At 40.2% G+C, this 25,197-nt stretch overlaps 1 protein-coding gene across 2 annotated transcripts in view; it reads right to left on the bottom strand.

The window, feature by feature from the left end:
- ankha (ANKH inorganic pyrophosphate transport regulator a) overlaps positions 1-25,197 on the bottom strand; it is a 36,666-nt gene that overhangs the window by 3,933 nt on the left and 7,536 nt on the right. For both annotated transcript variants that reach the window (XM_056254192.1, XM_056254193.1), the window contains exons 2-9: positions 22,167-22,383; positions 21,892-22,010; positions 9,174-9,257; positions 7,647-7,817; positions 7,430-7,564; positions 7,255-7,347; positions 6,365-6,457; positions 52-181 (exon numbers count right to left, since the gene is read on the bottom strand). In XM_056254192.1, the coding sequence (XP_056110167.1) occupies positions 52-181; positions 6,365-6,457; positions 7,255-7,347; positions 7,430-7,564; positions 7,647-7,817; positions 9,174-9,257; positions 21,892-22,010; positions 22,167-22,383 (1,042 nt within the window). The remainder of the gene's footprint in view (positions 1-51; positions 182-6,364; positions 6,458-7,254; positions 7,348-7,429; positions 7,565-7,646; positions 7,818-9,173; positions 9,258-21,891; positions 22,011-22,166; positions 22,384-25,197) is intronic.

A 25,197-nucleotide genomic window follows, 5' to 3' on the forward strand; every position in this document is an offset into this window, starting at 1 on the left:
ATATAAGGTTGTATATAAAGTTAAAATGTAAAATAAGAGACTTAATGGTACCAGGTAGAGGGAAGAAGGAAAAGACTCTCAGTGGAATGATGCAGAGCTGAGCGAAGGCCGTGTCCACCGCGATGACATCGACCAGGATGCGCTCAGAAACATGAGGGGTCCAGAATATAATGAAACACATCTGGCAAACACAGACATAGAGAAATGAACAGGAGACAGAGCAAAATGACAGTTTTTCTGTCCTGTGGTTACTGTACACTCACCTAAAGGATTATTAGGAACACCTGTTCAATCTCTCATTAATGCAATTATCTAATCAACCAATCACATGGCAGTTGCTTCAATGCATTTAGGGGTGTGGTCCTGCTCAAGACAATCTCCTGAACTCCAAACTGAATGTCAGAATGGGAAAGAAAGGTGATTTAAGCAATTTTGAGCGTGGCATGGTTGTTGGTGCCAGACGGGCCGGTCTGAGTATTTCACAATCTGCTCAGTTACTGGGATTTTCACGCACAACCATTTCTAGGGTTTACGAAGAATGGTGTGAAAAGGGAAAAGGGTCTGATCAGTCTCGATTTCTGTTGAGACATTCAGATGGTAGAGTCAGAATTTGGCGTAAACAGAATGAGAACATGGATCCATCATGCCTTGTTACCCCTGTGCAGGCTGGTGGTGGTGGTGTAATGGTGTGGGGGATGTTTTCTTGGCACACTTTAGGCCCCTTAGTGCCAATTGGGCATGGTTTAAATGTCACGGCCTACCTGAGAATTGTTTCTGACCATGTCCATCCCTTTATGGCCACCATGTACCCATCCTCTGATGGCTACTTCCAGCAGGATAATGCACCATGTCACAAAGCTCGAATCATTTCAAATTGGTTTCTTGAACATGACAATGAGTTCACTGTACTAAAATGGCCCCCACAGTCACCAGATCTCAACCCAATAGAGCATCTTTGGCATGTGGTGGAACGGGAGCTTCGTGCCCTGGATGTGCATCCCACAAATCTCCATCAACTGCAAGATGCTTTCCTATCAATATGGGCCAACATTTCTAAAGAATGCTTTCAGCACCTTGTTGAATCAATGCCACGTAGAATTAAGGCAGTTCTGAAGGCGAAAGGGGGTCAAACACAGAATTAGTATGGTGTTCCTAATAATCCTTTAGGTGAGTGTGTGTGCACAAATCACTTCATTTATCAGTTTTGTATCAAAATGCCATAAAATATTTTAAAATGTAATTAATTTTAAGCCGCCAGTCTTCTTAGTTCATGCTTCCTATTGCATTACTTCAGTCTTCTTCAGTGACACATGATCCTTCAGAAATCAGTCTAAAATTCTGATTTGGTGCTCATGAAACATGTTTGTTTCTCCAACAGCTGTGCAGCTTAATATTTTTGTGGACAATGATTCACATTTTTCAAGATCTGATTAAAAAAAGAAAGTTTAAAAGAACAGCATTTACAGTATTTGTAATAGAAATATGGTAACACTTTCGTTTAGGGTCCAATTCTCACAATTAACTACTTGCTTATTAGCATGCATATTACTAGGATATATTTATACTTATAAAGCACATATTAGTGCTTTATTCTGCATGACCATATTCTACATCCTTAAATCCTACCCAATACCTACACTTAACAACTACCTTGCTAACTATTAAAAAGCAGTAATTATTTTAAGTTTATCGAGGCAAAAGTCGTAATTAATAGTTAGTTAATAGTGAAAACTGGACCCTAAACTAAAGTGTGACCAGAAATCTTATATAACATGCATTTCTTTACAGTCACGTTTGATCAATTTAATGTGTCCTTGCTAAATAAAAGTATTTATTTCTTTTTTTTAAATGAACCAAACCTTTGAACGGTAGTGTGTATCTAATGTTAACGAATTGAACCTTATTGTGTGTCAATGAAATCAAAATGTGCACCATCAAATGCATTTTGTCTAGTATACATTTTTGTCTCACTCCATCACCCTTAATCTTGGATGTGCCAGTTAGTTTTGACTGTTTCTTTGTTATGAGACTCTTCTCATTCCAGCAAGACCAGATTATACAATTGTCTCACGCCAGGCCTGCTCGACGCCCTGCCTACGGGCATTCCTCTCTTCTGGCACAATAGGGTCAGACAAAGGCCAGGCGTGCCCGTTTACAGTGAAAGATCCTCCATATCTAACCAAGTTAAAAGCGATGGGCTTGAGTCATATAATATTCACTTGGCTTTGACCTTCACTGCTCACTCCTCCTCACCACAGTTCTAGCCACAAACCCCCGTAGTAATTTTAGTTTTTCCTCAGCCTTTCACACTCTGAAAACCAAACCAAGCGTAACGATTTTGCACTGTCAAAAACAATACAGTAAACAGACCAGCAGATTAATGCATGTTCAACCTGGGCTATAAAGACAAACATATCAAGTTTATGAGTTTGCAACATTAAGATAAAGGAGCATTTCTGTAGATATTGTTTAGGAAATGTGAATGCCAACTTAAAAATCCTCCAGACTTGTGCAATTGATGCAGCAACATTTCTCCCCCCAAAAAAAAAAAAAATTATAATAAAAAAATTAAAACATATTACATAAAATTAAATAAAAATTGCTGGTTGGTTCGTTAAAAATATTCTCTGCAAGATTATTTGACCCGTTGTTATCTCTGCTATCATTATGAAACAAGAAGCAGGAAAGCTGCCAAAGATCTTCAGGCTGTTTTGAGACATCTCGCATAGGTGTTGCATCTCCATTCAGAAAAGAGGGTGTGCATTGCAAATTGTTAATTTGTGCTGTTAATTTCGATTTGATCCAATCCTCTAATCCATAATTACACAACACACACCTACCAATTACACAACATGTCATGTCACGGAAAACAAAAATGTGACATGTCCATCCAAGCTCTATAGTTTGGTCTGTCTTTTTCTTTTTCATAAAAAGGGTACATTGTTTATCCTGACTGCATATTGTAAAAATAAAAATACATTTTTTTTTTTTCCCATTATAAAGTAAAACCTACTGCATGTGTGTAACATCTGCTTTCCAACAGCGCTGTTGGACTTGCATTATATAAACTGTGACTCATTTCAGCTAGTTTTTTTTTTGTCTTCAGGCCCTGAGGTAAAAGCAAAACAAGTAAACAACAAGTAGGGGTTTACTAATCAGTGTTTCCTGAATTTATGGCATGTGAAAAATGCACACTGTTTTAAGTGTTGTTGTTTTTTTTACTGTTGGTGACAGTTAAGAGTAGCCTGACTACGTCAGACTTCGTACTTCCGCTCAATTTCAGTTCGCTTCTGTACTCAGTCTGAGACATCGACATGTCTCTCAGTTTTCCTCCGGCCTGAAAACAGCCGGCCAATCAACGAACAGAGGGCGGGCTGAGAGCCGTGACGTAGACGCTAAGCACTGAGTTTAAGATTGTATTTTAGGTTAGGGAAATCGAAAACGGCCGCGGATATGGAGACACGGGATGCAATTCGCTCTGTTGTGGAGAATATTCCCGGCATTTGCAAACTGAAGCCCGAACAAGAAGAGTGTTTGTTAAACATTTTGAATGGAGGTGATGTTGTGGCCCTACTCCCGACAGGTTTTGGGAAAAGTTTAATTTATCAACTATTACCGATCGTCAGCGAGAAACTGGGCATGCCAAAGGCCGGCAAGGCGATAGTTGTGATTGTGTCCCCCTTGGTTGCACTCATGGAGGATCAGGTTAAGGAAGCAGCAAAACTCGGTCAGCCATGTTCACTCCGGTATTTCGCTCGATGGTTTCGTTTTCGCATCATACATGTGTTTACAGTGGAAGTTCGATGCAGCTGAGCTGGCGAATAACACACGTCATAACCAGACGTTATGTGATTGGCTTACGGGTAACCAATGATTTTATACTTCAGATAAGCGCCCCGCGAGAAAGAAAACACTTTTCAATTTGCCATGCCAGATTCTGTCTATGAAGCAAAGCGAAGTAGCAGAGTTTGGTTTTACCAGGCTAGTTTAAGAACTAGTTCACCCAAAAATTTAGTCAACCATTACTCACCCTCAAGTTGTTCCAAACCTGCATGAGTTTCTTTTAACAGAAAGAATGTTGTGCACATTTATCATATCATTACATTTTGAAGAATGTTGGCAACCAGACAATTGATGGTAGCCATTGATTTCTATAGTATTGTTTAATTACCTATGAAGTCAATGGCTACCATTAACTGTCTGGTTAACAATCTTCTTCAAAATATCTTCTTTTGTGTTCAGCAGAAGACAGAAACTCATACAGGTTTGGAACAACTTGAGGGTGAGTAAATGATGACGGAATTTTCATTTTTCAATTTTCACTATCCCTTTAGTGATACTGCATGCTTCATCAGCCCTACTTTTTTACATTTTTCTATTTCTTGTATACTTATACATGCAAACACCAAATTATTAAATGTAAATGGGCAGTTGTAATATATTAAATATTAAAGTCGTTAGAGACGTACTAACCCCGTCCGAATCTGCCAAGTCTGTGTTTTTCTCACACAACCTTTGTACAAATTCCAGCGCAAATGACCTACTGTTGTTAGGCAAACTCATGTGTTTTTGACAGGCTACCTGAGCTACTGTTTGCGCACCATACTTTCATTTAATTTCAATATGAATGGCATCCGAAAAAATTAATTAATAAATTCTAAAATTAATAAATAGAGCCAAATCGAATTTTAATATCAGTGTCAGGTAAGAGTAAGATGCTCATTTATTATAAACAGCTACTGCTACAAACTTGTGAAGTTTCCTTAAATGTTATATAATAAATAAAAATTATATCAAAAAATAGTAAATTAAAAGACATTTTTCAGTATTACATGACCCTTCAGAACTCATCTAAAATGCTGATCTGATGCTCATGCTCAAGAAACATTTCTTATAAATATCAAAGATATAAACAGTTGAAAGTTCAAAAGTGTAGCATTTATTTAAAATAGAAATAGTTTGTAACATTATACAGTTGTGGTCAGAATGAATGGAACCCCTGGTAAATATGATCAAAAATGGCCAAAAATCCAAATTCCCATCCATCACAATGAGTAAAACCAAAGAATATCGTTCTGATGTGCATCAAAAGATTGTTGAGCATCACAAAATAGAAAGTGGTTGTAAGAAAATAGCTAAAGAATTGAAAATCCCCATTTTGACCATTAGGGCAATAATTAAGAAGTTCCAATCAACTTCAGATGTTACGAATCTGCCAGGAAGAGGACATGCATCTATATTGTCTTAATGCACGGTGAGGATGAGAGTTTGAGTGGCCAAAGATTCTCCAAGGATCACAGATGGAGAAATGCAGAGATTACTTGAGTCTTGGGGGTCAGAAAGCCTAAAAAAATATATCAAACAACCCCTACATCACCACATGTTGTTTGGGAGTGTTTCAAGAAAAATCCTCCTCGCTCCTCCAAAAAAAAAAAACTCCAGCATATTCAGTTGTCAGACACGACTGGAACTTCAAAAGGATTCTATGGTCAGATGAAACAAAAAAAGGGCTTTTTGGCAGCAAACCCACCAGATGTGTTAGGTGCAAACAGGGATATAAAGTACCCCATGTCTACGGTTAAATATACTGCTGGATATTATATGTTGTGGGCCTATTTTATTGCTGGAGGTCCTGGACATCTTGTTCAGATCCATGGTATTATGGATTCTAGCAAATACCAACAGATAAAAAAATCTAAACCTGACCGCTTCTGCTAGAAATCTTATAACGGGCTGTGGTTGGATCTTCCATCAGGACAACGATCCAAAACAAACATAAAAAAAACACAAAAATGGGTCACTGAGCACAAAATGAAGCTTTTGCCATGACCGTCCCAGTCCCCTGACCCGAACCCTATACGAGTGGGCTGAACTGAAGAGAAGAAGCACTAACATGAACTTGTGAATCTGAAGGATCTGGAGAGATTCTGTATGCAGGAATGGTCTCTGATCTCTTGTCAGGTGTTCTCCAAACTCATCAGGCATTATAGGAGAAGACTCAGAGCTGTTATCTTGGCAAAAAGTAGGTTGCCAAAAATATTTAATAACAGGGAGCCAATAATTATGGCCAGTGTGTTTTGGAGAAAAGCATTTATTTCATAATGTGATTTACCCCCCACTTTCAATTCTTTTACTTCAATGAAAGGTTAGATTTTTGCAATTTTTTTGAATGAAAAGATCAAAAGGATAAACAATGAAGATTTATTTTTTTACTGCCATTTTGATCATATTTACCAAGGGTGCCATTCATTCTGACCACACTTTTGATCAATTTAATGCATCCTTGCTGAATAAAAGTATTAGTTTCTTTAAAAAAACAATAGTGACCCCACCCACACTGAGATGTTTGATAAAGAGAGCTTACCATTAAGGAGAGAATAAAACAGCAGAGAGTGAACCTCTTGATGTGTGATGTGGTGACTGTCAGACCACTGGCAAACTTATTGGTAGGGTTATTCTGTAAAAAAAAAAAAAAAAGGAGTACAGATAAATGTTTATTATCCTCAAAATGATACAGGTTCAATTATAAAGCTAAACCACTATGCATGGAAAAATTCGTTTTGGAAAGATTTAACAAAGAACGACAACGCAATGTAATATTTTGAATCCATGCTTGAAAACATTCTAATTTGACATCATCTATCAAACCATCTAAAAGCAAAAAGATGTTTTTACACCCAAAACACAATAATGTGCATCAACCAATAAAAAAGAAAAGTTGTTGTCTTTCTCGCCTACCAGAAGAACATTAAGTGCTAGTGATGGAAAAAACAGCATTTAAAAGTTACAAAACAAGTTCTCCCCAACCTAAACCCATTCAAACTCGCCAACACAACAAACCTGTTGGCTCTAAAAGCCACAGAGAGCTGATACTGGTTATGTCTTTAATTAGAAAGGGGCAAAACCTAAATAAGTTGATTCAGACACCACATCAGGCATGTCTGACTGTTGCAGGTCTTTCAATGGTATGTAATTACAGGTCTTCAGCATGAGGCATTTTATGGTGAACTCTAGTCATCGGGTGTTGACTAAAAAAAAACTTTCCAAAGCCTCAGGACAAACCAGACAAATAAAAGTTTCAAAGGTCTTTTATAAAAACTCATACCAAACAATGAAAGACAATTATACAAGTTATTTAAGAACTACATTTGTATATTTTCTGAAGAAATGTTTTTTTTTTTCCTGTAAAAAAACAACCTTGCTGTGACATTCAGGGTGCTTGCTATGCAATTGATAGTAAAAACCACCACTGACCTTATCAAAAGCTGGATAGACGGCACGTAGTTCTGTTAACCAACCGTAGGGCACGTGACCCACCGGATATGTAGCTGTGAGGACTGCGACCGCCTAGCAAATGCACACAATTCAATTATAGATTGCTGTGTTTTACTGTTTGCTGCAGTACATACTAGCACCCATCAGTACTCACTTCAGTTGATGCAGCGCTGCCCTTGAGGTCCCGAGAGACAAACAGATTGACGATGGGTCGGCTGATGCGCTGAGTGGCTAAAATGAGTGCAAGCGGCCACCAGAAACTTAGCATCTTCCTTATGGTGACATCGCCCTGAAAGTGACCATAAGTATAGTACTAAATATAGGAAGCAATTTTCCAATTTTTCTGCAAAAATCTGCTTTGATAAACGTACCCCCTGATCGAGACTGTTTGATTCAGGGATGTTGTCGTGGACGCTACAATAGTAGCCCAGTCCTACGATAGTGAATCGCACCAGAGCTCCCATGTACAGAGAGAGAATGGGAATAAGAAGAGGCTCTAAGCATTCCAGGTTACTCTGGAGAAGGATCGCCACAAATATTATCTGCAGGCGAATAGGAAAGTAAGAATCAATTAAATATTAGGCAAGTTTAAGTACATGTTTAAACAAATGACAAACCTGCAAAATTATTTATACATTCAATATTTAATTGTAGCTAGCTTGCTTATGCAAATCTGCAATGCAATATCTCAAAATAGCTCTTCAGCAGCTAGAACATCTCTCTTAAATAAAAACAAATTACAAGATTTGCATACACACGATGTGACATTTTTTTGAATATATAGATGAAATAATAAAATATTGAATATTAATTTAATCAAATCATATAATTTTAATAATATTTAAACTGATATTTTTATAAAATTATTATTATTATTACATCAAGTACAATATGTTCAACACGAAAATGCATAAACATTTTAATGTAGTATAGCATGTATAATACATTATTATAATATTTTTAATCATGCTATACTACATTAAAATGTTTATGCATTTTTGTGTTGTACTTATTGTACTTTATGATGTATGAATTTTTTTTATGACAATTTTTTTAAATTATGTTAAATAATGTTTTACTTACACACACTACCGTTCAAAAGCTTGGTCTTTACATTTTTATTTTTTGAAAGAAACTAATATTTCTATTCAGTAAGGCAATGCACTAAATTGACCAAAAGTGACAGTAAAGACGTTTATAATTCTTTATATATTTATAATGTATACTGTTTTTTTTATTTCAAATAAATGCTGTTCTTTTGAAATTTCTATTCATTAAAGAATCATGAAGAAAAAATGTATCAAGGTTTCTACAAAAATATAAAGCACCACAGCATTAATAATAATGAGAAATGTTTCTTAAGCATTAAATCAGCATATTAGAATGATTTCTGAAGGATCATGTGACACTGAAGACTGGGGTAATGATGCTGAAATTTCAGCTTTGCTATCACAGGAATAAATTACATTTTAAAATATATTAAAATAGAAAACGGTTATTTATATTGTAATAATATCTCACAATATTACTGTGAGCAAAATATCTTACCGACCTGAAACTTTTTAACATGATTACACTTGTCATTTCACATTGTTTTGGTAATACTGTCTCTCTTTAAAGTCAGACAAAAGACAATGTTGAAGTAGTCATTTTCCTTTGCTTGTTATAATAACGCTTTGTTTGTGCTAGTCAGAAGGCCAACGTTGAGAAAGACACAACTACGATTTGTTTAATAAACTGCCTGTTTTTACCAGAACTTCTCCTGCTCCCTGCTTTTCTCTGCCTCTTTGCTATTAGAAAAGTTAAAGTGTCTAACTTTTGAATATCAGGCCTAAATATGACATTTCAAAGGTCACTACAACACTTTTTTCGTTTGTGGAACAGGGTGGTATTGTTACCTGTGTAACAACATCAGAGATGGAGGCAGATCCTACTAGCAGACTGTACTTATGCTTCAGGAGGATGCCAGCATGAATCCACGCCTTTGCAGCAAAATCAAAACAGAACAAATTAAAAGAATATGTAACATGTATTTTCAATTAAAAGCATTAAAGGGTTAGTTTGCCCAAAAGTGAAAAATCTGTCATCATTTACCATCATTACATTATTCTGCCTCATGTAGTTCCAAACCCTTAACTTTTGTTCATCTTCGAAACACAAATGAAGATATTTTAAATGGAATGTGAGATATTTCTGTCCCCATTGACAGCACACACAACTACCACATTGACATGATTGAGCTATGGTTAGCAAAGTACTCTAAAATAAATAATGACCCTAACAGGGGGAGTACTATCAGTATGACCCTGAGAAATGTATCAAGGCCGAGGCCTATTATCTTGTATTTTTTTACAAGACTCTGTTTTTAGATTCTCTGCTAAACCCAAGGAAATGGAGGCCACAGTAAGTGGCCAACGACATTCAACCTTATGACTTGAATTATTTTATTCAAAGGGCTCAGCGGAAAAAATCCTTTTTCAGTTTTAAGGCCTAGCTGGAAAAACAAGCTACTATACTCGACTCTAAAGGGCGGAGGCCTGAGCTTACTGCTTTTTACTTTCTAGAGAGAAAGGCCTGACAACGCCCATGAGATATCTGCATGGGAAGCTTTTTTGAAGATAGCCTGCTACCTATGCTGCTATCTACCCTGTAACACCATTAGCATTTTTACACTTAGTGCAAAAGGCGGGCTTTGGCTAGATGACTCTTGTAGTAAGAGGAGGCCAGTACTAGAAAAAAATTGATTTACAGGAATAAAATCTCCTGATGGGCTCTAACTCGAAGGAACCTCTCAGATACTGAGAGGCTCAAGGTGAGAATGCTCAGCAGACCGCCACCATTTTTCTAGTTTTCCAAGCCTAAGCCAGATATCGAGGCACACAAATTTTATATGACCGAGGTTCAGAGCTATAATCTCAAAACGAATCTCAAAGTGAGAGGAGACCTGCTGCTGCTGATAAGGTGGCGAACAAGGTGGCCCAACGAGGGCCAAATGCTTGACTCTGTAGTCCTATCTGGAGCTTGACAGAGCGGTGGCCTCAGTAGAATAACTCCCGCTAGGGAGGAAGCCATCTCACAAACAGAATGTCTATTTGATGCTCAGATGAACGATGGCCTCACTAGAGAATTTTCCATATAATAAAGCCAACCTGTTCACTAGTACAGATTGGCACTACCCACTACATATGCCTGCCGACTCTAACATAAGAGGAGGCCTCTGGGAAGGGTATGCATAGCCTACCTATATATAGGAACTTCAGGGCCCTAATTTCACCATCCTATAAAAACCCTACCTAACACCCCCATGATACTTTTTAACAGGGAACAGTGGTCTACTGCTCAACCTTTTCTCTCGTAAAGGGAGGAGACCAACAGAGCTCAACCTGCTGCCCATAGAGCGATGGCCTAAACGACATTCACACATGGAGGCCTATAGCCATAAGAGCTCGAAAGAGCGCACTTACTGCCAGACCCACAGACGGGATCCAAGTTGAAGGACAACTCATCATGGGTCCAGCCTCAGGGCTGATGCAAGAAGCGCTTGGGGTGAGGAAGTGCAGATTTGGGCCGCAGTGTTTACAGACAAAACAGTCCCTGAAGACGAAAAAGTTGATGTTCTCCAGGCTCCCCTTATATACTTCCAGGTCGCACTAGTAGTGATGTCATAGGCTGTCGCCGGCCAATAGGATTGCCGTGATTAGATAAGTGTTTCAGACACAGATTCACACGGAGGCGTTCTCCATAGCGTCAGACGCAGTGTGAGTTCCCTTTCGAGGGAACTCTACACTGCGTCGAGTATCGACACTTTGGGGACGCTCCCTAAGCGTGCGCCTCTGAAGTATGAATGAAACTAATCCAATCCTGATTGGTGTTGCGTCGTGACGTAACATGTGACGGCATACCCGGAAGTATAAAAGTGACGCTGTCACAACACACACTAGCTTTCGCTCTTCAGCAAGCGCTCTGTGTTGAAACTGTCTGTCTTATTTGGTGTTGTTTGTCAATCAGTTGATCAGAATGGCCAGCGAACAATTTAAAAGATGTGTGCATCCTTGCCCTCGTTTTATTACGGGTGGGGACACACATGCTTTGTGTGTGAATTGTTTGGGAGCGCAGCATGCACAAGCAGCTCTTGAGGGAGCTGTTTGTGCAGACTGTGAAGCACTTCCTATTAGAGTGCTGCGCTCCCCGCTGGCGTGCTTTGATGAGCACGGTCAGGCTCGCGTTCCCCATGGTTCTGGTCCCGCGTCCGTTGAGGCGGCGCGGCGATTGAGATCGCGGGGTTCGCAGCGGGATCTTACAGATGAGAATGAGACTGCTGCGGCACTTTCTCATTCTTCGTCTGAGGATCCCGTAGCCCCTGAGAGTGGTACAGGAGCCCGCATCGCGGCTTCTCCTGCCCACGATCAAGTCCCAATGCTTGAGCTCTCTGCTTCCGAGGAAGTGGATGTGCTCAGTATTGATGCGGATGACCGTGATTTGGGCGCGCCAGTTCACGGCCAAAGCTATGAGTAGCTGGTAGAGGTTGTGACTCGTGCTGTGGCCAGACTTAACATTAGCTGGACACATGATGAGCAAGGAACGCAAGTGAAAGCAAGCTTGATGAGCGTTTCCTGCAGCACAGGTCACAACCTCAGCGCCGGGCTAACTGTTTTTCCCCAATCTTACAAATAAAGAGATAGGAACTCTCCTGGGAAAAACCCCACTCTTTTTCAAATCTGATCACATTCACTAAATGATTATTTGAAGAGGTGGGTGTGAGATGGGCGATGGCGGTTGGTCAGGCTGGTACGTTCCTGTACTCTAAGACGATTTTACAGGCGTATAATGGCACTTAACGTACCATAGCTTATTGTAGCAGTTATGATGGTTGAGAGACATCAGTGGCTTAATTTGTCTGGTATAAAAAAGGGAAGACAAATATTTTCTGCTGAACGCTCCGCTATCACCTTCTGGCCTGTTCTCCGACGCTGTAACTTCAATCGTCGACAGGTTTATGAATAAATAAATAAAATAAATAAATATATATATATATATATATATATATATATATATATAAATAAATAAATATATATATATATATATATATAAAACTATATATGTTGTCCCGCCGTTTTTGAACGTTTCGGGCTACATCGATTTCCAGCGAACGCACACTGTGGCGTTCACCCCAAGAGCTTGCAACCGGGCATCGACTATGGTCACAAAATTTTTCTAGACTTTTTCCTGCCGGTCATCTGCTTCAGGAAGTCGAGAATAGTGCTCGAGAAACACCCGAGGCCGGTCCCAAGGGGCTGGTTCCCTTAGTAGATTTTGTAGAATGGCAACGCCTTCCAATTATCTATATGGGTCCTGAATATTTTTAAATATGGGTACGGACTGCAGTTCGGTTACCGACCTCCCAGCTTTGTTGGGGTCGTACCGACCGCAGGGGTTCCAGAACAGGCTCGGGTTATGGAACGAGAGGTACAGACTCTACTGGAGTTAAGGGGCCATAGAGAGTGTTCCCCTACCAGATAGAAAGTCCAGGTGTTACAGCCGGTACTTTTTAGTTCCAAAGGAGGATGTTGGACTGAGGCCAATTTTAGATCTAAGGCTATTGACTTGTTCTTTGAGGAGATCCAGGTTCAAAATGCTTACAATTTCCATTATCGGAAACCAAATCAGATCCGAGGACTGGTTTGGCATGGTAGATCTAAATGTTGGGGCTGTCCACTCAGTTGCAGGGCAACCGATGTTGTTCTTGCAGCGGGGCCCGGAAACGATGTGTATTGCCCGCCGATAGCGGCATCCAACATTATACATTTGGGCCTTCTACACATGAGGCCCCCTTCAGTGGTGGCTGAGAACCAAGGGTTTTTTCCCTCAAGGGGAATCTGTTCCGTATAGTCAGAGTTAAGCGCAGATGCCTTCGTTCTCTGGTAATTTGGAAGAAACCTTGGTTCCTATCCCACAGGCCAGTGCTGGGAGCGTCATGTCGCCGGAAGACCGTTTCGACAGTCGCCTCCCTCACTGGTTGGGGCGCGGTCATGGACGGCCGCTTTGCCAGGGGTCTGTGGCAGGACATCATCATTCTTGGCACATAAACTGTCTAGAGATGATGGCTGTGTTCAGGGCTTTGAGGAGCTTCCTCCCAGACATCAATGGTTACCATGTCTTAGTACGATCAGACAATACGTCTGTGGTAGCTTATCTGAACCGACAAGGGGGACTCAGATCGCGCCCTCTGTGCAGACTGGCGCATCAGATTATTCTTTGGTCCCAGGGGGAAATACTCTCTATCAGAGCAATGTATATTCCGGGGGTTCAGAATCAGGGAGCAGACATCCTGTCGAGGCAGGGGCTGAGGCCCGGGGAATTTAGACTTCATCCAGATGTGGTGAAGTCAGTATGGGAGAGGTTTGGACCATTGGAAGTGGATCTGTTTGCGTCTCGAGAGACGTCCCACTGTCCACTTTGGTTCTCCCTCACACATCCAGCCCCACTGGGGTTGGATGCCATGGTACAGGCCTGGCCGAGGCTTTCGCCTGTACGCACTTCCCCCGATCGCTCTGCTCCCGGGAGTCCTGGAGAGGGTCCGTCAAGAGGGCATCAGTCTACTTCTGGTTGCCCCGAGGTGGCTGACCCGAGTATGGTTTTCAGACATAATATCACTCCTGATAGCTCCGACATGGCAGATTCCTCTGAGGAGGGATCTGTTGTCCCAGGCGGAGGGCACAATCTTCCACCCTCACCCAGAGCTGTGGAAGCTGTGGGTCTGGCCTCTGAGGGGGTTCAGTACCTAAATGCTGGTCTATCAGCTGGAGTAGTTGAAACCATACTTAGCTCTAGGGCTCCATCTACTAGGAGATTATATGGCCTCAAGTGAAATGTGTTTTCACTTGGTGTAGAGAACATGAGTTGGACCCAGTTAACTGCCCGGTGGCTTCAGTTCTGGAGTTCCTTCAAGATCGTTTCTCTGCGGGTCTCTCCCCTTCCACGCTTAAGGTGTACGTGGCTGCCATTGCGGCTTTCCACTCACCTTTAAGTGATGGGCCTCTGGGGAGGCACCAGTTGGTCATTCGTTTTCTCCGTGGTACTTGGAGGATGAGACTGCCAACCAGGTCCAGGGTTCCTGCCTGGAACCTGGCAATAGTTCTGGAAGGGTTGTCCCTGGCCCCCTTCGAACCTCTACAGTCGGCTTCGCCTAAGGACTTAACGCTGAAATGTTTTTTCTCTTAGCTATTACCTCACTTAAGAGGGTGGGAGATCTCCAAGCCCTGGTACACCAGCTTGCTTGGAGTTTGCCCCTGGCAGAGTAAAGCTTTTTTTGCACCCGAGTTCGGGCTACGTGCCTAAAGTATCGAATACTGCTCGGTCTACAGTTCTTCAGGCATTCCATCCTCCACCTCATGTGTCGGCAGAAGAAGAGAAGCTTAATTTGCTCTGCCCCGTCAGAGCTTTGAGCGTGTACCTTGAGAGGTCCTCTTCTTGGAGAAGGTCGGACCAATTATTAGTATGTTTTGGGTCACCTAAGAAGGGGCTCCCGGCATCCAAGCAAACTATTAGTAATTGGATTGTTCAGGCTATTACTGAGGCTTACAAGGTGCGCGATTTGCCTTTACCTTTAGCCGTGAGGGCTCACTCAACTAGAAGCATGGCTTCTTCTAGGGCCCTTCTTTCGGGAGTTCCTCTACAGGAGATCTGTGAGGCAGCCGGTTGGGCTACTCCACATACTTTTATTAGGTTCCACAGTCTCCACCTTCCTAGTACGCCTGGCACACACGTGCTCAGTCCTTGCTGAGTGCCTAAACAGTTTCACTCCGGGACAGGCCTATTCGGTGCGTGGCCTAGTGGGCACTCGTTCCCCAAAGTGTCGATTCTCGACGCAGTGTAGAGTTCCCTCGAAAGGGAACGTCTCGGGTTATGACTATAACCCTTGTTCCCTGAGAAGGGAACGAGACACTGCGTCGTTCTGCCACGCCCCTTGAGGCCTTGGAGCGTCTTGCTTCATCGCGAGGCTAGTGTGTGTTGTGACAGCGTCACTTTTATACTTCCGGGTATGCCGTCACATGTTACGTCACGACGCAACACCAATCAGTAGGGGTGTGACGAGACGCTTATCTCACGAGACGAGACTAGACACGAGATTGGGTTCACGAGAACGAGACGAGACGAGATTTTTGCACAATTTTTCAGAAATCCTCAATGACAAAATTCATGGCTGGAAAAATAGTATGCAGGTGCATTTTTCAATGTTTTAACTAATAATCTTCTAATGCATGTCATTTCAGGTCTACTTTATGAGTATGAATTATCAAATGCATTGAAAGAAAACAATATTCAAGCACTGTAAAAGGTTTTTATTGACTGGCTTTTCTCCTGTATAATTTCACATTAGTCTCTTCAGACCTTACTGTACATTTAAGAGCTTTCAGAACTTCTGATTGAGGCTGTGTGTGACCTCCTAACTGAACTCCTTTTAACACACATTTAACAGAGAAATAAAAACCGTATAAATAACAAAAATAAATAACTGTTTTCTCTTAGTCTTATTAAGTGCAAACAATAAGTGCGAGTGCAACCATAATCAAAGTTAGCACACAGACTCTTTATAATTGTTGTGAAATTGCGGTTTTATTTTGCACCGGCAGTTATAGGGTTAATGCGGTGAGTTGGGAAAAGGCCGAGAGAAACGAGGCTGTTTGTCTCTACAGTTGTTCTTGCGTTCCGATTATAAGTTCAGAAACGGAGCCTCCCTTGTCTGTTGTCCTTTGTACGCTACAGTGCTCTCTCAATATTCGCAGTGCCAACAGAGACCAGAGCCGCAAATAAACAGTCCAGAGATGGGTATTGGGAGACGGATTATTTTATGTATGCAGCCTAATTTGTGCGCAATGCACATCAGGGAGCTTGTGTTTTACTTTCACTTACAAATTCGTGACCGCGCGTATAGGGAGCAGCGGTGCTGAGCGCGCATTCTAAATGATAAGACATTTACCAGACGTTTAGTCTGTTGCGCAACGAATCCTCCGCCATCGTCACGCGATCAGTGAACTGTGATTCGTGCTGCACTGATTGCAACGGCAACTCGTGCTGGATGAGCAGAGCAGACTTTTGCATTAGTTTATAATGGTTTTTATTTTTTTATAAAAACAACAAAACGATAGTTTAGGCGAATGTGAGTGTAGCGGTGGAATATTAATGGGGATATCGCGAGACAGCTTTTTCACTCGACGAGAAATCTCGTCATATTTAGTCTCGCGAGATCTCGTGGCACGAGATCTCGTCACACCCCTACCAATCAGGATTGGATTAGTTTCATTCATACTTCAGAGGCGCACGCTTAGGGAGCGTCCCCAAAGTGTCGATTCTCGACGCAGTGTCTCGTTCCCTTCTCAGGGAACAAGGGTTATAGTCATAACCCGAGACGTTCCCTTCCAAAAGGAAACTTGGACTAAACCGCTCAATTCATCTGGATTTGTTTTACGATCTCTTTATGAACTTATTGAAGTGACAAAGTGGTAGTTGCGTGGACTGTCAATGGAGGAACAGAAATCTCTCAACTTTCATTTAAAATATATTAATTTGTGGTTCGAAGATCAACGAAAGTCTTATAGGTTTGGATCGACATGAGGGTGAGTAATTGATTTAAAAAAAATTCACTGTACTATACTATGATATAATACTTACCTGTATTAAAGATTATTATTTTCAATCAATACAATCCTTTTCCTGGTTTGCCTCAGTAAGATGCCCCAATTTCATTTGCCTAGTCCTAATTTCTCTTTATTTAGCTGTTTATTGATTTGTACATGCCCTCTAATTAACCAATCACTGCATCTGTGTGCTAATGGATCCTGATATATAAATGCCTGCATTGATTGACTTTGGAGCTGCTTGATCTTTGTAGTGTGTTCATGAGAAATGCAAGTTTCTTTCCCATTGTTTCTTTGTTTATATTGTGCATCTTTTCCTTGTGTAATTTTAATATGATTTATCTTTATTGAAGTTTGTATTTCTGTTTTTGTCTAGAAACCACACTCGCACCTATATTCCCTGCTCAATTGCTCTGTTCTACCTGCTTCAATGGGTAAATAAAGTGAACAAATGGAACTGACACCCCTGCTGTGATCAAGCCCAGGCATTCCTACTTAATTCCTAACATCCCTTACATTACCCTTTAAAGGTGCAGTAAGCTATTTCTGAGAAATGCATTTGAAATTCAACGCTGTTGAAATCAACCCAAACACATCCCTCCCTTCATTGTTCAAGTTTCAAGTTTGTATTTATTTATATAGCACATTTAAAAACAGCAAACAGGGCTGACCAAAGTGCTGAACAATAGACAAGATAAATAACAAGGACAAACCACACATTCATGACAAAATATCACAATGAATTAAAAGCAAAAGAAAAAATGGGTTTTAAGAGAGGATTTAAAAACAGTTAGAGATTGAGCCGCTCTGATATAAACCGGAAGGCTGTTCCACAGCCTAGGGCCAGCAAACGCAAATGCTCTGTCTCCTCTATTCTTTAACCGTGATCTGGGGACAGACAAAAGTCTCTGATCACCAGACCTCAGGTTTCGTGTGGGATTGTGTGGACAGAGTAGCTCAGACAAATAGCTCGGTGCCAGATTATTTACGGATTTAAAAACAAAGAGAAGAATTTGAAACTCAATTCTAAAATGCACAGGTAGCCAATGCAGTGATTTAAGATTTTAAGGTGAAACATGATCAAATTTACGTTTTCTTTTGAGGAACTTTGCCGCAGCATTCTGTACTAATTGGAGACGAGCAATAGAGTGTTTGGGTATGCCATAGTAAAGAGAGTTGCAATAATCCAACCGCGATGTAATGAGCGCATGGACAGCAATCTCTAAGGTTTTCTCAGAGAGAGAGGATTTGATCTTAGAGAGAAGATGTAGCTGGAAAAAACAAGAACTAATCACCGCATTTATTTGTTTTTCAAATTTGAGGTTCCTCTGATCCCAGAGAACACCTAAATTCTTAATGCAAGATGAAGTTGAATAAAGATAATCCAGATCAATGTAACCTCGGTTTTGGATTCATTAAAAAATAAGAAATTGAGAAAATCACATTTTTACTTCTTCTAGGCATGCAAAAAGAGATTTCAGAGCAGTATCTTTGTTGCGTTTCAGAGGCAAATAAAATTGTGTATCATCTGCATAGCAGTGAAATGATACACCATGCTTTCTGAAAATGAAGCCCAGAGGAAGTAAATATATGGAAAAAAGAATGGGTGCTAGAATAGACCCCTGCGGCACTCCACAAGAGAGTTGGGCTGGCGAGGAGTAAAAATTACCCAGTTTGACAGAGAAACTTCTATTTGTTAGATACGATCTAAACCAGTGGTTCTCAACCTCTCCTGCAGGGACCCCCTGACAGGCCATGTTTTTGTTTTAACTCTGAAATGGCACACCTGATTCAAGTAATTAAAGGCTTAATGAGTAATTAGAGTAGGAATAGTTCAATTAATCAATTAGTCAACTACTCATTAAGCCTTTAATGACTTGAATCAGGTGTGCCATTTCAGGGTTAAAACAGAAACATGGCCTGTCAGGGGGTCCCTGCAGGAGAGGTTGAGAAACACTGATCTAAACCAACTGAGGACAGTTCCCTGGATGCCCACAAATATTCTAGTCAGGATAAAAGAGTTTTATGATCAACTGTATCAAAGGCAGAGGTTAAGTCTAACAGTATTAGGATCACAGAGTCACCAGCGTCAGTCGCTAACAGTACATCATTAGAAGCCCTTAATAAAGCAAACTAAGTGCTGTGCAGAGGCTTAAAACCAGACTGGAAAGTTTCAAGAATTTGATTTGAGCTAAGAAAAAACTGGAGTTGGTTGAGAACCGTTTTCTCCAATGCTTTTGTAATAAAAGGAAGGGTCGAAATAGGTCGAAAATAGGTCGAAAAAAACCTATCATCAAGTGAAGGTTTCTTGAGAAGAGGTGTAACAGTAGCTTGTTTTAGTCTATCAGGGATAGTCCCTGTGCTCAAGCATTTGTTCAGAAAAGACACCAAACATGTTCCAACTGAATCAAAAGTTTGTTTCAAGATACGGGGAGAAAGAACATCAAGAGAGCAGAAGGAAGGTTTTAAATGATCAACAATTTATCTGAGAGACAGAAGAGAAACTGGTTCAAAGACACTCCATATGGCTGAAGAACAACTCAGTTCAGGTGAGTAGCAGATGGTTGCAACTGAGATCTTAGAGAGGTGATCTTCTCAGAAAAACCTTGAGAAACCTTCACATAATGATACTGAGGGATTTGAAATCACATTTATAGGAGGATTTAGGGCAGAATTTAACACAGAAAATAAGGCTTTTGAACTATGATGTTTTTTTTTAAATTAAATTAGAAAAATACTTAGACTTAGCAGATAACATAGCTTTCTGAAAAGCACAAAGGGAATTTTTCAGCATTTCGTAAGAAATTTGTAGCTTATCACTTTTCCATTTTCGTTCTGCTCTTCTTACATGCTTGCCTCAGAGAGCGGATGGTATCATTGAGCCATGGTTCAGTCTTAGGTTTTGACTTCTTAGCTGTTAAAGGAGCAGTGGTATTTAAAACCTCGGAACATACAGTATTAAACAGACTAAGATGTTCTTCAGCATCCAAGTCGGGTAAGGGTGACTCCAGGGACAGAGACAGACACACCTCATTAAAGGAGTTAGTGAATTCATCATGGAAACAGGGAGAAAAGGAACGAGTCCATTGTGCAGTAGGTGAAATGTGCGATCTTATAGGAGGAAAGGACAGAAAACAGTACAGGCATATGATCAGAGATCAGAGTGTTAAAAACCTGAACATCAGTAATGCAAACGCCATGAGAGAGTACCAGGTCCAAAGTATGTCCATGAGTATGTGTGGGATTTTTCACCCACTGACTGAACCATGTTAAATGAGTCAATGAGATTTAAACTCCATTGTTAGAGGCTTTGACTTACAGCACACATGAATATTAAAGTCCCCTAGCAGAAGAATATTGCTGTAATTAGTTACACATTCACCCATAAAAGCAGTAAATTCACTTATAAAATCTTTCACTAGGTGAGGAGGGCGGTACACCAGCGCTAACAAAACAGGATCGTCCAATTAAAACTGTTTTTTAAAATTACCGCTAGACCACCTCCACGGCCAGAAGAGCGGGGAGAGTTAAAGAATGTGCAGCCTGCCGGAATCAACTCAGCAAAAGGACTTAAATCACCAACCTTCATCCAAGTTTCTGTGATACACATAAAATCCAATGCGTGGGTAGTGAAAAAGTCATTTAAAATGAACGTCTTATTGACAAGTGACCGAGCATTAATCAGAGCCATCCTGGAAGGTGATACCGAGTCAGAGATCGCAGGAGAGAAGACTCTATTCAAAGAGCGAAGATTCTCTAGAGTAGCTCCACCGCGACGAACACGGATAGGAGGGTAACAGGGGATCGTCGAAGGAGAATCCGGGAGAACGGTCCGAAGCCAGCGAACAGGTGGATCGAGCAAACGCCAACCAGCACATCGGCCAACGCCTACGTCGTCATGGAGATGAAGCTGGATGCGCGGGCGCGGCCGGCGTGTAGCGTCATTTTCAGTTTGACAGCAACCCCTCCACGCTTGCCGCGTCTCCTGCGGCGCTTTCTGCGGGGGACCCCATGAGGCCAACTGCACAGATATTCTGGAATATCCCAAGTAGAGTTTGGAGAGCATGATTGTGGTCCAGCCACAGAGCTTTTTAACTCTGGGTTATATGTGGCCACAAAAGAGTCTCGAATATCCAGAAGTAACTGGCGATCATAGACCAGAAGCGAGTAGCAGTTTGATGCAGATAAAAACACAAATATAGCACAGAGAAGCAGAGACGTCAGACGGCATGCCACATACACCGGCGCCATCTTGAGTGTCTGTCATTGTTCCACCCCAAAATGCATGAAATGCAATGTAATATAGCGGAGATGACAAACGAATGACAAGGAAGAACAAAAAATTAACATACAGTACACAAGAGCATATAAAAGCAACAGTTGGTTGTTAGTTGCCAGTAAAACACCAGCTCCAGACAAACAATGATACTCAAAACTGTCCTGTTACTATAGCTAACATAGCAACAACAGCCTATCTTGGTTCTGTGAAACATAACAAAACCAATGTTACCCATTTATGGATGGAGCAGAAACAACGCAACCTCTGCGTCTGTTTTCAGGTCTAATATTAACACAGGTCCTAAAGCTCTTGCCCTTCTTTTTCCAGTGATATTCCTCTGATCATTTCTCTTATGTAATGTCTCTAAGGCATCTCTCTTTCTACAGTCTTTCTTCAATCTCCCTCTTCTCACTCTCTCTCCTTCCCCATCATGAATGTATAAGCCCCCTACTGCTACTGATTGGCTACAAGTGTGTTTTGGTGCTCGGTCCAACCTGTACGTTCAGCAGCGTTTCTCAGAAATTGCTTACTGCACCTTTAAGCATGCAGCAAGAAGTAGAGCTATAAATAGTCTATTATCCCAAACAAATACATGATTTAGTATTTCCTGTACTTCACCAGAAGTCTGAAATATGGCTTTAGAATGATGATGCTGTATCTGGAATTACTTATTAAGGTTATAATATGCTTCACACTTACCATTGCATCTAATATTGGAAATACTGCGAGGTACAGAAAGGCCTTCCTCGTCTTGTTTCCAACTGAATCATCCACATGGTGGAGCTTATTTATGATGTAGTAGCCCAGATCTGTGTAAGCTGGGAAAATATGAGAGTTTTCAAAACAGGTTTTGAATTGAGGAAATCTAGTAAACTATACAAATTAGCAGCTGCTTTGTCACCAACATGAAACTTTATAGTTACAGTGGTTCTTTTGCTGAGATCTTTGAGATATTGTATCCACAAGAGACGCACCAATGAGGATGTGGAGAATGATGGCGATGACCCCCGCCACAGCCATGCAGAGGATCGCCTTGGTTCTCTCCCTCTTACTGTTGACAAACACGAGTCCCACATTTTTGAAGTCACTCATTGGTCCAGTGAAGAACTTCATAAGCGAGTATGCCAGACCATAGCTGGCCAACATCTCAACCTTGTCCTCTTTTACAGAAGCGATGCCCCTGTTCAGAGCCTGAAGAAGACATGAGAGAGAGAGAGAGAGAGAGAGAGAGAGAGAGAGAGAGAGAGAGGGGACATAGTTTTATAGTACACACAGTACCGTTCAAAACATCAAATCATAAGAATTTTGAATGAAAAGTCTCTTCTGCTCACCATGCCTGCATTATTTAATCAAAAATACAGTAAAAATGGTGGTATTGTGCAATATAATACAATTTTATAATACCGGTTTTCTATTTTAATATATTTTAAAATGTAATTAATTCATGTGATGAATTTTCAGCATCATTACTCCAGTCTTCAGTGTCACATGATCCTTCAGAAATCGAATATGCTGATTTGATGCTCAAGAAACATTTCTTATTATTATCAATGTTGAAATCAGTTGTGCTTCTTAATATTTTTGTGTAAACCATGATACATTTTTTCTTCAGGATCTTTTGAGGAACATAAAGCTTTTATTTGAAAACTTTATACATCATAAATGTCATTACACACTATAAATGTGCCATTCTTCAGTGTCACATGATCCTTAACTATGGTGATCTGGTGATCAATTATTTTTGTGTAATCCATTTTTCTTTTCAGGATTCTATGATAAACAGAAAGTAAAAAAAAAAACACAACATGTATTTGGAATATAATTCTTGTAAAAGTATTTACTGTCACTTTTGATCAATTGAATACATCCTAACTGAATAAAAATATGAATGTTTCTAAACAAAAAATACTGGGGTCATATCAGTCATGACAACTCTAAATAGTTTTAGCATGTTTTTGAACATGGCAATGTTAATGTATTTGGTCTAGGTGAACTTGATATGCTATGCTGCTGCTGCTGTTGATTGTTGTTGTTGTTGCTGCTGCAGAGCAAGTATGGACTTGCTACTGTTAATAGATACACAGACACGCTGCTGTGAGCACGTAAGATATGCGGCGGTTGCATAAATATACATACATATATCCCGTAGCAGATCTAGGCAGGTGAAGCTGGGGGAGGTGGAGGGTTTCAGAGGAACTCTGATAATGCAGGACTAGCTTACCTGCAAGACTAGACTATTTAAATGTTGAGCAAGCAATCTCATTGTCTTTATCTCATTGACTGTATCTGTATGTACATTATATATATATATATATACACAGGTGTATATTGTTTATATATATATATATATATATATATATATATATATATATGGATGCCTGAGCAGCTTCAACATGCTGTCTTTTAGAGGCGATAACGTACGTAATACATAACGCACCTGAGTATAAATTTGTTCTTCACTTGCTGAAATTGAATCAGAATGGTCAAGCAACTAAGTGAAATAGCTTCACACCGCATGTGAAAGAGAATAAGCGCGGTAAGCGCCAATCCAAATGAAAAACTTTGCTGGGTTAGTGAATATTGTTCAACATATGTTGGTTTTGACTGGCATTTTTTATGCACGAACTACGCATTCTGATTCTGACATTCTCGATTTCAATGTTTTCAATGATTTTCTATTCTTCACTGAACTTTTTTCATAGATGAACTGTTAAATGAGTAATCTTGAAATGAGTCCCTAGTCATCCAATTTGACTCTCGTAAGCTGATATAATTTATATTATATTTAAAAAAAGTAGTTTGATCTTCTCAGTTGTTTAAGATTAAGGCAACTATTAAAGTTTGATACAAATGTTGTTTAATTTTCCAATAAAAGATGATCATTTTTTACATAATATATACCGGTACTCACATGGAAAACACAATTTTGTACCCTATTTATGCAGCTGTCAACAGCAGAGTAAGGACAAGACAGACAGAGGGACAATAGAGTGCTGCTATAAATACACACACACACAATGGTTACATAAGACTAATCCTTACCCCGTCTACTCCACGCTCTAACGCACACACACTGGTACTAGATAAGACGGTCACTGTCCTAACACTACAGGACAAAAACCTAGGCACGTGTTAAACTTCAATGTGAAACACATGCATTAACAGATCAGTGTGCCAGAGACTAAAGTAACATGGGCAGAAACTATTTATCAAACCCAACTTGGTTGAGCTTTGCAGCACCCAGATGAACTTGATGAACCGTCCTATGATTACTTATCATTCAGTGCATATCTGATAGTATAAAAAATATCTTAATACTATATGTCCAAGCCATTCTAACACATTTAAAAGATTATCTTCACAGTCAACCTTTCAATTAAATCCATTGTGAGTTATTACTGTATGACAAATGTAAAGGCATCTAGTTGTGGCAGAGAAATACATATTCAAACAAAGATATAATCAGAGCTTCTAACATGGCCTTCCACATATTTCTCTAGTAGTTTAACAGTAATGACACTGGACAATGACAGTGTGAGCAATTTATGGACCTGACTGCAGGTTCAAAGGAGGTTATCAGAGGTAGTATGTAGTATGATAAGGGTAAGGATTTGTGTGCTGGAACACTGCTTTTGTTGCCATCTGAATTTTTTCTCTGGACCCAATACATGTAAAAGACACTAATCTTAAAAACAGGTCTTTATCCCAGATTTCACTGTGGACATCTACTGTAACTGTTTTTTTTTTTTTGAAGCAGATGTATTTTGAAGTTCCCTGACTCAATAACCAGATCTTTGTTTTATTTTAAAAAGAGTGGCAGTCATAATAGCATGTTATGTAAAAAGAGTAGACTATTCATGCACACAGAGACCACATCCTCAAGAACTGACTTAAAACCTACTGCATTCTGGGAAATTCAATCAATAAAACGCATGGCTATCCATGACATAATTTCCAAGAATCAGCATTCTCCCCTAAAAGTGATCGGGCAGGCCAAACCGTAAG

Source organism: Rhinichthys klamathensis, unplaced genomic scaffold (assembly GCF_029890125.1).
Source record: "Rhinichthys klamathensis goyatoka isolate OS25496 unplaced genomic scaffold, OSU_Roscu_1.1 h1tg000110l_1, whole genome shotgun sequence".
NCBI lineage: Eukaryota > Metazoa > Chordata > Actinopteri > Cypriniformes > Leuciscidae > Rhinichthys > Rhinichthys klamathensis.